The following is a 16056-nucleotide window of genomic DNA, read 5'->3' on the forward strand; positions in this document are numbered from 1 at the left end:
TATTTTATTTTTGCAGTTGCAAATTTCAGCGGGCCCTGTACAAGTTTCACACATGAAGATCAGTATAATGTAGCTGGAGGACTGTTTTTAAATTGTATTTAATTCGAAAACAGTTGATTACTTTTGTTAAACTTCCTGAATTAAAGTTGGAAGTCGACACTTCAATTGCATATTGATTGTTTGATTTAAAATCCACTGGGGTGGTGTATAGAGGCAAAATGACAAAAATTGAGTCCCTGTCCAAATTTACAACTAGTGCTATTTATAATTAGCTTGCATTAAAAATACAGGCTTGGTGTTTAAATGATTAGACATTTTTCAAACTTACTCAAACATCGTACTGAGTTAGTTGTATTAATATAATATTGTACTTTCCTTAAAGCAATTTGATTTTTTTCTTAACTTGCCTGTACCGTACAATGTATATAATAAGTAACTGGACAGAAAAACACCAACAGTATTAGGATTTAAATATATGAGCTATTTTCCAGCTAGTTACATCATTAAAATGTTGTTAATATAAAGATCTACATTCCAATCATGTATTCAAGTCACAAAATATTATCATTTATGCTTTTAGACACTTTTTACTCTTGTACATTTTGAATGCGCTATTTTTTTTTTTCAACTTAGTCTCCCTTCATGCACATGTTTTCGGTTGTGGCTGGTTAGATTTAGACTTCTCTGCAACATTCAAACTAAAAGAAATGTTTTGCATGTTCACATCAAGTTTGGGAGAAAGCAGCTTTTATTCTGGATGTCCTTTTTTTTTTTTTTTTAAGATAAACAAGGAAGTTTGCCAATACTATCTTTTTTCTTTTAACCAACTGATAAGTCATCGGTTTAAATAATATCCAGATTGTTAAGATGATGAATGAAAATATTATTTTAGAAATATATTATTACACTACTACTACAGTGTTATCAGAATAGGAACGACTGAAAGCTAAAAGTAATTTTTTTTTTCATTCATTCTGTTTAATAAGTAATTTTCATCAAACATGAGTTATTTGTATGTAACACATTCATCCACTTTTCAGGGTCGTGGGGAGCACTGCAGCCTATCCCAGCTGTATTAGGGGGAGAGGCAGGGTACACCCTGGACAGGTCGCCAGTCTGTTGCAGGGCTAACACATAGACAGAGACAACCAATCTCACTCACATTCACTCCTGTATTCACACCTATGGGCAATTTAGTGTTTCCAATTAAACTAACCCCACCTGCATGTCTTTGGGAGGAAGCCGAAGTACCGCGGAGAACCCACTCAAACACCACACAGAAAGACCCCGGCCTGATGGTGGAATTGAACTCAGTTGAACTCCTCTATATTAAATCACCTGTGAAAATATAATTGAATGCGATGTCAAGTCACTGCATATGTTTAATCTAAAAATCAAATTTGAGGCTAATTATTTAAAAACAAATAATAAGAGTTAGATACCATAACTCTCCAAATAGATTTTGTGTAATATGTGTTTAGCGGTGAACTCTTTATCAGTTCACCCTGCCTAGAAAGAGTTGTCAGTTGCTCCTAAATCTCATTTGACTAAACATTTGTATTCGTAATATACTTAGAGCAAATGAGTTCTTTATTTTAAGGTCAGACCACTAATGATTATCCAAAAGGGACCCATAAAAGTTCTGCATTACAGAGCTTCTCTATACACTCGGTCTGTATTATAAGGTCTGTTAGCACATAAAGGCTATGTAAAAACTGTAAAGGGTAAATATAGATACTTGGTATAGAGGTGATTTGCCATTGCAGTCATGTGAAAAGAGTTTGCTTTAAGATATATGCAGTACTCACTGGTCTTCAATGATAAGGTGGTGTACAACAAATTCAGAAGGAAAATTAACAATTCAATCAATTATTCAACACATAATACATGCAATAATACATTAAGAAGGGATTGGACCGTTAATTTACTAAAATGTACTTAAGATCATCAGTTTACGCTCAAAGATGTTTTTACTTTGAGAGTTGAGATTTGTGTCAAATAAGGACATATCACTGGTAAACAGGAGATGGCAACCAACCTGATATTGACATATAAGGACCTGTGGAGGAGTTCAAAGTTCAAACAAAAAGAATTTAAGGGGAAAAATCATTAGGGTGAAACATTAATGTGTAACTAGAAAGTGCATTTTCTGAAGAAACTGCAGTGTGAATGCTTGAATCTGAATGTATGCACTGAAATGAATTAATTGCTGAATTTTGAGTTAAAAATATTGAATGAGATAAAAAAAAACAAAAAAAAAAACGAATTTAACCTGAAAACAAAGGTGCTGAACTGCTAAAAGCTGAAGGTTACACAGAAGAAGGAGTTGGAAAAAAACTGAAAATGTTTTAAATGTAAATTAGAAAACCCTAAGAAATGAGAAAAGAACATTTAGAGTCAGAAAACATCTGAATGAATATTAAAAGGTCATATTCTTTGAATCACTGAATGACTCAAATGTGATCCCTCCACTTTGATCCACACAGTTTAAAAAGTTTAAATGCCTGAGCTTTGAAAGACACGGTGTTGGAAAGAGAACAATAATGGCGACAATTTGAGGGTAAAATGATGGCTGTAACACTGTGGACACAGCAGCAGTTGAAAGAGAAGTGCTTAAGATGAATCTTGGTACAGTGGCAGGCAGAGCTCGTTAAGCAGGCAGGTGTGAGCCTGGTTGCTATAGTGACCGCACCCAATGGCTCCATACACACGTACACAGACATGCGCCTCACTTTTGCTGCTTAAAATGAACAGAAAAGTCAGGCCGAAACAAATCGCTCCCAAATGAAAAGTAAAAGTCGTATTGACAAAATTCTTTCACCGTGAGCGACAGCAATGTCTAGTCTACCTAATTCTCAGTTTTCATGCCTGTGGAGCTTATTATATGGACGTGGTGACAGTGGAAAGACACCATGCTCTTCTGATTTTCAAACGAACCTTCTGAGCCGTTTTAACATTAGAGTCTATGGAAGAGTTGGAGGGAGGAGGCTGTGCATTGGTGACATTTACGAAAGAACCATAACACATATTACAATAGTAAACACATTGGATGAAAGAGGACAACGATGGCTACGTTTTGAGGGTAAAATGATGGCTGTAGAGCAAACGCTGTGGACACAGCAGCAGTTTTAAAAAAGATTTTAAGATTCATTTTTTTGCTCCTCTCACTCTAGCAGTTGAGCTGTCTCACTCTAGCCCCAACATTCCGTCCCATACACACCCATTATAAACTCTGAAACGGGTGAAAAAACATCATGAAACTTAAACTGGAACTGAAGAAAAAGTATAATAGATATTGAAAAGATAAATACAAGTTGAATAGTTGAATGTCTTGTCTTCGTTTTAAAGTTTGAATGGTGGCTCTATGTCAACGTATGTGGAAGTAGTAGGAGTTTAAAAATAAGTAAGTTGAATGAGAATTTGAAGGGTCTCCCCATTGAAATACATGGGAAATTTTTGTTGAATAAAGTTGAATAAAATTAAAAATATAAATGTTAAAAATGAGAAAAGTAGAAGCAGTCATGTCCAAAAGAAGAGGAATCTAATGGTGTTTGAATGGTTTTTCTAAGTTGAACGGTTTTGAAGGAGTAGGAGTACAAAAAACGTACGGAATAGATAAAATGGAATAATAAAGATTAGAAGAACAATACTGTGAATGCTTTTCAAGCATTCACACTAATAAAATGAATGGCTATCTACTGGCTAGTTGCTACATGCAACTAAGTAAATGCAACAGTTTATCTCCTATAAATCCAGCTTTTATCCTTTGTGTATTTTCCCAGTCCAAGACGAAATACTCCAAGAAACCCAAACAAATTCCCACTTATAGTCAAAAGCATGTATATAAACCTCACATTAACACATGCTTAAGTTACTCTGAAGCACCAAGTTGAACACTGAATAAACAATATAATACTGTTTGAAGGCAAACATCAGTGATATAAAAACTCTCCTTTTCATATATGACATCATAAAAACTATGCCTCATATCTAATAAATAAACTTCACTTTTGCTGTAGTGTGGAGTTATTCAGGTGACACTGCACTTTCTGTACACATAGTTTCAAAAATGAAAACCATATTACACACAAACACCATTCAGTCTCTGTTTTTGATAGTCAAATTAGTGGTACATGACAGCCTTTTTACTTTGCATGTCTATCTGCAGTAACCTCTACAGGTCATCTACTGCTGTCACGTTAAAAAATACTTCAGTCTTCTGTTGACCATTTCCTTGTGAGCAGCAGTAGGGATACCTGGTGCACCTTCATCATTTTGGGGCTCTAATGGGTCCTTCTACCATCCTGTACACCAGGTTAGTAAAAATTTAAGTATTTATGATTTTCCTCAATGTGACCATTTAAAAATAATTTGGCTGAAAATAGTGTTTTTAAGAAACTTGGAATTTCTTAAATATGTATTTGAAATTTGACCCTGAATTGTGGATGGCTATGGCTCAAGAGGTATTAGAATTTTGGAAGTATGAACCCTGGCAGTCAGTATAAGACGGGCACCTCAATTTCAACTTATTTTATATTTCTTTTGTGTAATACATCAGGATTTTTATATGTTAGAGTAATTTGTATTAGAGCTAGCTTTTAATATATTGTATTTTTTAATGTTGGTAATTTTCACTACTGTCCTTGCTGTCTTGGAGCAATTGTGACCACAAAGTTTCCTCTGGGATAAGTTAAGTATTCTGATTCTGACTCTGCTTCACTCTGCATGCAAAAATGGCCTCTCTCTTTCCTTTATTAATGAGCTCTATCATCTCTTTAATCATATCGCCATTTTAAGCTTTGCAAAGGCAGATTTTTTTTGCTGGTGTTGCATGGAAGTGCAACATTTTAATTATAGTATTTATAATTAATAAATGCTATTGTTTGCCAAATGCTTTTTAAAAATATCATTTATTTTTCCAAAAACAGGATGTGGACCTTTTTATTTCTTTACATCTTGGGCATAAATTTCTGCCAGGTTTGTTGATTACATCAATTAAACATTTTGATCTTAAATATCAACTGTATCATGAAATAAAATAAAAAATGGAAACACTTTTCTTTCACAGGCTGATAACTCAACCCAAATGCTTTATGCCAAACTGATAATAGACAAAAGTGCAATTGCAAATATCACGAGCATACTGAAGAATTTTACGTATAACAATACATTTGTTGAAGCACCTGTAATGACAACAGGTAAACTAATTTCCAATCTTCCACATCATGCTGTGATTTCTGAAGAAAATACTTTTATAACCTCTAACTCTAACCCTGCATAACTCTTGTCCTTATAAGTGTGCACAAATGGTACCGGCAGCAAAGAATGTGAATGCAAACCAGACCACAGATGGAGCGATACTTTCTGTCAGTCTAATCGAAAATGTTGCAGCAATAAAACATGCACTTTGGATAAAAGTGCAGACGCAAAGTGTGTCCTAAACACCACAGGTATTTATATATATTTATTATATATATATATATATATATATATATATATATATATATATATATATATACATATATATATACACACACATATATATATATATACTGACATTTTCTTGCTCACAGTTACCATTACAGGATCTTTGAAAATTGCACAGGCAAACAAATATGAAAAGTGTCTGAAAGGCACAGAAACCACGGACTATAAAGACTGCAGAAATGACTTGATGAAACAGGTAATAAACAGTCATTTAAAAAATATATAATGTCTTTATCACCGCAATAATAAATAAAGAATACTATTATTAACTCTTTTTTCCATCCTTTGTTACCTCTTAGATGAAAACAGCGTACAGCACTCTGAGGGGATTTGACTTTTTAAACATTACAAGATTCAGGTATATTCGTGCAATCACAAATTAAATGTTTTATTAAATTTATTTTAGATATGTGACTAAAATCTGTCTTTGTTTTTTATTGAAGGCTCGGAAGCCTCTTCATAGATTTTACAATGAGCGTCGCTTCCACTGTCAATTCACAAACTCTGATTAACATTTCAGAAGCCATCAGCCGAAATCTGTCAGCCTCGCTTGATATGGAGACTGCAGGTAATGTAAACTACCTGTGGAGGGCGCAGTTAATTCCAACCTGGACGGAAGGGTTTTTTTTTTCTTAAATTTTATATAAATTCTGTTAGATTGTGTTTTAGATATCATTTTAGCGCTCCTTGAGTATCATTCTCCACCAACATATCAGACTGAAATATCTCGACAGCTACTGGAGGGACTACCATGAAATTTTATGCATATTATAAATACGTTTTTCACTGTGTAAATTGTTATTAACGCTCTTATTTAAAGGAACAGTTCAGCTAAATAACCTTTCAATCGTTGACAAATTGCTGCCCGCTAAAATCCCAATTTTATTTCTTTGTTTCTATTATAAAATGATAACCTGAGGTCAACAATGCTTTGGATGCAGTCATATTACTCTGATAAAGATCAAGAAAATATGAGTGAGAGACAAAAATCTCTCTGAACCTCATGCATCTTGTTTTAGTTTATCATAATGTGCTCTAAAGGTGGTGTTGTAAAGGCTCTTTTAGCACATTCACTTCACCGGATGCACCTTTTTTCTTTTCCTCACCTTTGATTGGGTGTGGCGCTTTCCATTAATTGCACTCACTTGTCACCCGTTATATAAGGACTGCACTCACCTACAGCTCACTCTTTCTTCACTCCCACATGGGGCGGCAGCTGAGAGATAGCAGTCCATGTGTGTCTTTCCTTTGCTCATTATTCAATAAAACAAAAAACCTGCAAGTGAGTACTGACTGTTCAGTCTCATCCTGGCCGGATGAGCCCGTGATGGTAACTATCTCCAACCTCCTCTGGACCTTCCTCTAAAACAGATGGTTTATCTGCAGCTGCAGTGCTATTCAACCTATGGTGTTCATGGAACTGTAAAGGTTTTCAAGTTTCAATGACTGGCCCCAAGGTGGCAGTATTTCCATATGCCATACCATCTAGATGTATGTGGTTTCCATGGCAACTGATTATCATTTGTTTGTTCTCTGTAGGTGTTGTCCGCTTAATAATGCCAAACTACATGCCGGTCTCTTATGGGGACACTGACAAAATCATCACTTGCATAGCAACGGAGGACCTTGGAACTACACCACAGTGGAGTATAACAAACATCAATGGGCAATATGACATAACTAATGGAACAGTTTCAACTGTCACAACATTATCAAAAACAGAGAGTCAAATCCAGCTTAATGAAGTGACAGAACTCTGGAAAGGTATGTTTGTTTGTATGTATGTGAGACTTTTATATAATTAGTGTAAACCCAGAAAAAAACTAAATAAATTGTACAATACATGTTTAAGCAATTAAAAAATAAAGAAATAAAGATTTTTCTTTACATCTCGACTGTGATACAAATTAAAACTTGTATATGCAATTTGATATTTCTTTCTTTCTTTTTTTTCTTTATGTCAGAATGTTAAATAAATATTTCATTCACTTTTTTTCTGGGAATGTTTCAGGCTTTAAATGGTTAACTAGTTTGGCACTATGAGCTGAAAAACTCAGTATCACTATCTGGATTAAATCTAATTCCTACTTGTACCAGCTTTAACCACGTTTTTTTTTTTCTAGGAACATACTTGTGTCTCTACCAACAAACCAAAAAGTTTGGCAATGACAGTACAATCAACATATTACACAAAGGCAGTGATGTACTGGATGTAGCTCTATTGCCAGACATTGCTGTTTTCACTGTGCCATCATTTCCACGCTGCAAAACTAAAACTGATGTTCTCCAAGTAGCAGCCCAGTGTGAGATAAATAATAGCACTGAACCTTATATTGTCTCATGGAATGGTGACGGCCTCAAAGATTATTCAGAAACTTCGGGTATGGATATTTCCTTTTCTTTTCTTTTCTTTTCTTTTCTTATTTGCCAAATAATTTTATTTCAAAATAGTTATTTTGCAAGAACTGTTATGAAAATCCATGACATGAATGTATCATTCTTGCAGCTGACAAAACACAAATTTATTCGGCTCAAAAAATTATCAACTGTGGTGACAATAACAATCAAACTACAGCATCGTGTATATTTCAAAACAGAAATGAGCAAAATAAAAGTGCTACGGTGCCCTTCAACATCATTGCCGGTAAGTTATTGCATTTTGTAATAAAAATTAAACACATAGCTTAAAAAAACAATCTTACTTGTCTTTGGCAGAAATAAATGAATTTTTTTTTAATCTGATTTAGTTTTATTCAAAAAGTGCCACTTCACTAAAGTTGTCTGAAGTTGCTGATATTTTAAGATAAACCAACTAAAATATTTATAAATAATTACTTACCTTAATAAGGACAGTCAAAAGATTTGCCATTTTAAATGCCCAAAAATGTATTCATAATTAATTACAATTAAATTAAAAAAAATAGAAATAAAAAGAAGTGATATTTGTAGCTGTAAGACACACATATTTTATTATGGGTTTTGTTTATACTTTTCTTTTTTTTATCCCGCTTTAGAGTATGTAATTAATTAATATTTTGCAGGTCTAAAGGTTTGGTAAATACAGCCTCAGATAAACTACAAAACATGGAATATTACACTGTGTCATTATTTATTTAACAAAAAACTAAGCAAAAATACAGAAGCAGTGTGTGAAAAACTAAATACACACTTCCTGCTGATTAACTGACCGTCAGTGTCATGGTCCTGGGTCGTGTGGCTCAGTGTTTTGAGTTTTTTGGTATTTTGATATTCATTGTTTATGTTTGGCTGTCATTTATTTGTCCAAAGCTCATTTTAGGTTGCCATGTTAGTTATTTTGTTGATTAAGTTCCCCTTGTGTTTTAACCCCTGTGTTAAGTGTCACTCGTCGCCCTTCAGGTGCTTACTTATGTCCTTGCCTCATCTCCAGTATCCCTTTTCCCTCTGTATGTTTCTACAGTGTTCATTCTCCACGTCAGTCCACCATGTCCACGTCGTTGTCTGTCTTGTGTTTCATGTTGTTTAGCTCATGTCAGGTCTGCGTCTTATTATGTTTCCTGTTTTACTTTGAAGGGTACTTTTGTTCATTGTTTTAGTTTTACTTCCACTGTGGCGTCATTATGTTCATTCTAGTCAGCTGTTCCCTCATATTTTTCCACTCCTGATCACCCGTTGAGTGTATTTAGTCCGTGTGTTTCCGTTTAGTCATCGTCAGGTCATCTGTTATACTTCCCCCATGTCATGTCAGGGTTTCTGGTGTTTTGCATGATTGTGTTCAGGGCATGTTCATTGTTTTAACTCTTGGTTTTTCCTCACAGTTTCTATCATGCTCACTATCATGTTCAGGTCTGGTATCACAGTTTTGTCATAGTGTCATAGTTCATTCATAGTTGGCAGTCTCGCCCAGTTTAGGTTTAGTTTTAGTTCTTGCCACTGTTGATAATGTCTTGTTGTATGTTCCTGGTTTTCATCAGCCACAATAAACAGCTCGCTTATAGTTTACCACAGTTTTGTCCTCCTCCGTGTCCTGCTTTTGGGTCTACTTCCTAATCACCGGCGTACCCTGCCATGAGTATGTTTGGGAGTAAGTCAGTAAGTTTGAGCACCTCTGTAAAAGCAGATCAGTTTGCTGATCTGGAGCATTCAGTAGTGTGTTAACACATAAGAAAGACACCAACAATGATCTTAAAGGAACAACTGTTACTCACCATCCTGGGTGGGGTTTTAAGACCAAACAAGTGAACGTCCATCATTCAGCAATACGAAATATTACTCACAAGTGGAAGATGTTCAAGACAGCCGTAAATCTTCTCAGGAGTGCACATCCTAGCAACCCAAGGTCAGACTGTGCAGACAAATTACATAAAAACCCAAGAGCTACATCTCAGACGCAGTTAGCATGTTAAATGTTAATGTTAAACACAATATAATTACAAAAAGGCAGAATGAGTGTTACTTGTTTGGAAGGGCTGTCAGGAGTCAACTCTTCTCTTTAAAAACAAATTGACAGCATGGCTTAGGTTTGCAAAGTTGCATCTGAACAAACCACAGGACTTCTGGAACACTGTCCTTTGAAAAGACAGGACCAACGTGGAGAGGTTTGTCCACAATAAAGGTTGTTCTACAAGCTACTGAATCATGGGGTGTACTTAATGAGGGTGGACACAGTGCTTCTGCATGTAACTTGACACAGAATATAAATGTATTAAAAATGTTGTGTATCTGAGGTTGTAGTTAAATAGTTTGTGAATCTGTTAAGGTCCAGAGGATTTATTTTATATTGTTGTGATATATAAAACCTTTGAAGTGAAAGAGGGTGCACTTTCTTTTTACCATGACAGTAGTAGTTTGTAATAATAGATATAGTAATAGTGATATGTACAGTGTAAAATAAAATGGGGTAAAGTATTAAATTGCTTCTTATACTTATTATATAAAAAATAGGAGAGTGTTTTAGAATCATGAATGAATGCAGGCTATATTGATTACTTCAAAGATGAGAGAGTGTTTCTGGAGAGACCAAATTTTTATGAGACATTATAGGATATAATTTCTGCAACAGAAATTGATTTGAACTCACCATTCTCTAAATTAACTTTTGATATTGTCTTAGTTAATGTATGAAAGTTTCTTCGCCAAAACAGAAGGTGACCTGTACTGTCGGGCTCAAGGTGTATGGGGAGACACCAAAGCTGGTTTCACTTCAGTCTTAAAATGCACAAACTCTGCTGGGCAAAGAACAAGGAAATGCAAGTAAGAATCCAACTGCTGATCATATTTATTATGTAATAATGTATCAGTTATTTGTTTGACTATTTTTATTTATTTATTTGTATTGAAATGGCTCCAAGAGTCCACCAACAATGATTGTTTGCATTTGTGACTGGGGACATCATTTGACCAGTTCATAAGTGAACATTTATTTGTGACACTTAAGATATTAAGATATTCAATATTAAAATTCATATTTTCAGCTTAAATGAACAATGGGAAGATGAGGTGTCAGGATGTGTGAACTCAGACCTCTACAACGTACTGCAAAATGCAAAAGTAAGTAAGCTTATGTTTCATAATTGATGTTAAGAAATTGTTTCCATATGATGGGAAAGTAACTTAATAATCTCAAACTTAATATAGCAACAAATTCTCCAACTGTAACAAGATTTTTACGCAACAGAAAAATGGAAAGTTGTTCATCTTTTTGTCAAACTCACTGTAGCTGATACAATTAGGCTTGACTAATTCATATGTGCTCTTGTTACAGATTTCTGACACTGGACTTGGGGCATTAGATAAAAATGCAGAAACAATATTTTCTAACCTTAACAATGTCACTCAAAATTCAGGGCGTATTAACACTTTTGCTAATGTGAACGCATCAGTTGATGTACTCAGCACCATGAGTAACAAACTGAAAGTAGTAGACAATGTAACCACAACTAAAGTAAGTATCAAAGAAGCTTTATTTTTATTATTATTTAAATTCTTTAACAAATATTAAAATGAGTAAGTATAAATACTTGTACGTAAAGTTGGAATCTTTAAGAGTTACAAGGAAACAAATTTCCAATCTATTTATTCACTTTTTTGAATACATTAACAGTTTTACTATTTACAATTAGTTCATTGCTAATGCAAATCAAGAATTTCCTGCTGCTGTTACTTCATATTAAAAGAGTTCAAGTGCTGAATAACCCTGTTCCTTTTATTGTGAAGAAGCCACAGGAAGCCACACGTCACCACCTTAGCCATTGTTCAATTCAATTCAAATCAGTTATATTAATATAGCGCCAAATCACAACAACAGTCACCTCAAGTTATTCGTTTTGACAGTGGTTTACTCAAAGAAATCGAGGGTCAATTAATGACCAACTAGGGAAGCAGTTAAGAAGCTGCATGTGTTAAACTTTGACTAGTTCAGTCTTTTGTGATTCATTTTAAGCATCGTAGTTATACCACCCTCAAAACTTTGTTGTTCTTTTCAGAATTTCCTGGCCTCATCTAGTAATCTGCTGGATGGGTCTCTTGAAAACTCATGGAACAAACCAGATCCTGAAAGCAACAAGAGCCTGGCTGAGAAATATCTGCAGTCAGTTGAGGATTTAATTAAGAAATCAAACATAAGTAATGATTCTGATCAAAAAAATATACATATAGACACATGCAGCGGAGATGAATGCACCAATACGGTGTTCAATGCCACAGTCACTGTTAGAAGCTCAGGAAATGGCACTGTAAAAACAGCTGGATTCAAATACCTGCAGGACTATTTGCCCAATACAACACAAACATTTAACATCAACAGCATTGTTGTGTCAACAACCACTCAACGGGGAAAAGACCTTGAGATTACACTAAAGTTCCCATTGCTCAAACCAAGGCCTCGCCATGTTGAACTGCAATGTGTCTCATGGAACTACAACCAGAGCAATTGGACAGATGGAGGATGTGTATGGGGGGGCGCTTCTAAACCTGACGAGTGCATTTGCAATCATCTGACTTCATTTGCCATTCTGATGTCTCGGTATCCCATTGACATCCCTTACATGAGCGAGATAACGTACGCTGGACTTTCTGCATCAGTGGTGTCACTCGTTATCAGCCTCCTGATAGAACTGATCGTCTGGAGCAAAGTAGTCAAGACAAATACTCTACACTTGCGCCATACCGCCCACGTGAACATTTCTCTTTGTTTGCTGGTGGCAGATTGCTGTTTTCTGGCATCTTCTCAACCAGAGATCATTTCAGAAATCTGGTGTAGAATTGCAGCTCTTCTGAAGCATTTCTGCTACCTGGCCATGTTCTTTTGGATGTTGAGCCTGAGCACCATGCTCCTTCATCAGGCAGTTTTCCTGTTTCACAAAGTGGGCAAGAAAACCTATCTGAGGTTCTCGTTGATCCTGGGCTACGTTTGTCCTTTTCTCATTGTTTTCATCACATTTCTCACCAACAACGGCGGCGCTCAAGACGCGTATTTCAGTTTGGAAACATGTTGGCTGGTTTATTCTGGACTTCTGAAAGGAACCATCTATACATTCATTCTCCCAGTTGGTATAATTGTTTTCATCAACTTGTTTGCCATGATAGTGGTAATCATGAAGCTTCTGGACCATAAGATCACAGAAAAGTCTCATGAGAAAGAAATACAGGCTGCCAAAACTGTCCTGAGATCAGTTATTCTTCTGACTCCAATCTTTGGTTTGCCATGGATTTTTGGATTTGCAACATTTATTATGGACCTCACAGCTGGAGCTGTGACTTTAGCTGTGAACTACGCTTTTGTTGTGCTCAATGCATTCCAGGTATGGTCACAATTATTAAACTGATCAGACTCAATATCTGTTCTGCTAAAAGCATTACTTTTTTTAAAAAATGCTTGTTTTTCATTTCTAGGGTTTGTTTATTTTGTTGACCACGTGCCTGGGGGACAGAATGGTAAAGTCATTTACTTCTAGAGATAAGAGGCCTACCTAGTTTAGTTAGGATGCTGCTGTATCACTGTGATAATATTCGAATATATTTAAAGTTTGAAGCCAATGGCATGATCTAAAATCCACAGCTGAATCGATGTCATTATTGTTGTAGTTGTTCTCAGGTTTATTCTGTGTTATTTCAATTATTGTAATGAAATTATTATCAACAGTCATCAAAAATATCCTTGAAAATGTTTTCATCAAATGTTTTTATTCTGATTTTCACAGACCCGTGAAGCACTGCTGAATTCTTTCAGGAAAAAAGTAAGTGAACCACAGCTTGTTTGTAAATAACCGTGGTAACTCATAATGAATGACACACATCTGTTTCCTCTGTTCTGCAGGCTCCACCAACCATCAGCGAAAGCTCCACAAAGTTGGAAACAACAACTAAAAAGTCCTAAACAACACCTGCACACATGTATACTCACAAAACACTACATTTAAATCAAATATATTCGATTCATGAGCTACATTTACTCTTTGATGTGACTGTTTCTTTGTTGTTTATTTTGAGTAATACAAGTCAGAAATTGTCATAATTGTTATATGCATATCTGTGTTTCTTTGTTCAATATACATATTCATATGAAATGTGATTTAATAATACTGTACATTGCATGTTTTAAATATGTTTTAAATAGCACTTAGCAGTAAAGAGCTGAAGAAAAACTCTCAGCTGAAAGGATAGAAGAAAACCTGCGTGAGGATTTTATTTCTGTAAATGGGATTTGGGCTCACATCTTGCTTCAGTTTTTAAGTTTTCTTTGTCCCGTTCTGCCCACTCCTCATCTGTGTCATCCACTGAAACCCCTTCACGGGCTGCTTGTGTACAATAAACATGTCACCCTGTCTCTTCTCTGTAACACACAAAAACAAGAATGTATACTCGTCATGTATAAAGATTATACTCTTGGTTATTGTTAATAAAATTACAAGAATCTGAGGTGTGAACTGGGCTTTATGTCATACTGCTCCAACTGCTTTGTAGTCCTTGCCATGCCGATCCTGCGCCCTCTGACGGCGTCCTTGCTTGTGTGGCCTTGCAGATGAAATACAAACCTCGGCCATATCGTTAGCAGCAGTTCTCCACTGTAATCAGTGCACTTGGTAACTAACTGTGTTAAAATTTAGTAGCCTGAAAAATAGGCTCTGGATCTTTCACTTTTCCAGGATAGAGTAACCTGTAATAACCCTTTGAGAGATTTTATAATAATACACAGGCTTTTACCTTGTTTACTCATCCAATTAATCTACTGCGAGCTAATGATGATTTCTAATACTGAACTTGTGACTAAGAGGAGGATGGGCACATTCAGGGTGGAAGAAGCACACTGAAAAAAGGGATTGGCCATCTCTTGGGTTTATGTAAGCATCTTGCATGTATTCAACACAACTGCTTCATGCTTTAAAGTTAAGTGTAACTATATAGTGTAGAAACTACATGATATGCAGAGAGGGTATATTAAGTTGTTCATATCATGTTCGAGTGAAGTAAGTCAATAATATAGCAATGTTAAATCTCGCAACACTGCATGTGATTTCATCTCGACGGCTTCGGATCATGGTTTGAGGAAGGCATCCATCTCAGTCAAGTCGAGCAGCCGCCTGTCCTTCTTTCGGTGTATATGTACCCTGCCTCTTAAATCTATCACTTCAGGGTTATGCCCCAGCACCCCTGCAACTCTGATAAAGATAGGAGGATGGCTTCATTTAATGATCACTGATGGGCAGTTCCAGCTCAATGTCATTATATTATTCAATTATAATAGAACTCGATTCACATTTTAAAATAAACCTTACTTACTAGGCCTCTTCAGTTAATCCTCAGTTTGGGTGTTTACTGCTTTAAGCAAGTTTTCTTCTGACTGGAGACCCCCCCCCCCCCCCCCCCCCCCCAAACAGCAGGTGAGTGAGTCAACTGCATATAGTTAGAGCTGAGTCCTTGAGTGATTATTTTATTAATATCTGCCTTCACCTTGACACCACAGAGCAAATAGAAGGACAAAAGCACCCTCCCAAAAACAAACTCATGAACTGGTTGTTTTCAAGCTGTCTGACACTTAAGCATTTGGATCATAAAAATGACCTGCACATTTGCTGACCTCATTATTTTAAACTTTGGCCATGTTAAATAGAGCAACATGTATTCTAACATTATAAAACACCTAATTTAAATGGTTAGTTCCTTCCTTGAAGGTTTCTCCAGGTGAACTATGCTAATATAAAAGTGATATTCAGGAGCTTTGACATTGGAAGAAAAGTAATAATATTTTATGGTGATATTTTCTCTGTACTTGATGATTTTTTTTAGTACTAGTTTGGTTGTAAAAAATGTCCTTTGAGAAGATATTGCCTTGACTTTTAAGAATGTATGTTTATTACTTCACTGATAATGTCAGGTTTGTCCCTTGGATGTTTGTCCTGAGTTCCTAAAGGCTCTGGATGTTGGTGGGCTGTCTTGGTTGACACACCTCTGCAACATGGTGTGGAGATGATACAGGGTGGCAAGGCTGGGAATCAGTTTGGCTCAGTGAAATGAGTAACTGCCTTTAGAACAGAAGGGCCAGGTTTGAATCCTGCTCAAGGCAAGGCTGGACTGGGACAAAAAATCGGC

At 35.8% G+C, this 16056-nt stretch overlaps 1 protein-coding gene across 1 annotated transcript; it reads left to right on the plus strand.

Annotated features, from left to right (window-relative positions):
• Window positions 1-4204: 4204 nt before the first annotated feature.
• On the plus strand, window positions 4205-14385 carry LOC113012733 (adhesion G-protein coupled receptor F3-like). Its single transcript, XM_026153038.2, has 17 exons — window positions 4205-4315; window positions 4929-4977; window positions 5069-5198; window positions 5298-5450; window positions 5574-5683; window positions 5787-5845; window positions 5931-6055; window positions 7027-7251; window positions 7611-7868; window positions 7994-8131; window positions 10611-10719; window positions 10941-11016; window positions 11231-11410; window positions 11952-13268; window positions 13360-13401; window positions 13668-13703; window positions 13784-14385. The coding sequence occupies exons 1-17, from the start codon at window positions 4287-4289 to the stop codon at window positions 13841-13843; spliced, it is 3096 nt and encodes a 1031-aa protein (XP_026008823.2). The 5' UTR covers window positions 4205-4286; the 3' UTR covers window positions 13844-14385.
• Window positions 14386-16056: the final 1671 nt, after the last annotated feature.

Source organism: Astatotilapia calliptera, chromosome 19 (assembly GCF_964374335.1).
Source record: "Astatotilapia calliptera chromosome 19, fAstCal68.1, whole genome shotgun sequence".
NCBI lineage: Eukaryota > Metazoa > Chordata > Actinopteri > Cichliformes > Cichlidae > Astatotilapia > Astatotilapia calliptera.

Coding starts and splice junctions, on each gene's coding strand:
- LOC113012733 (XM_026153038.2), top strand. CDS start 4,287: ATGGGTCCTTCTACCATCCTGTACACCAG. Junction 11,017..11,230: donor ACGTACTGCAAAATGCAAAA/GTAAGTAAGCTT, acceptor CTCTTGTTACAG/ATTTCTGACACTGGACTTGG. Junction 13,704..13,783: donor TGAATTCTTTCAGGAAAAAA/GTAAGTGAACCA, acceptor TCTGTTCTGCAG/GCTCCACCAACCATCAGCGA.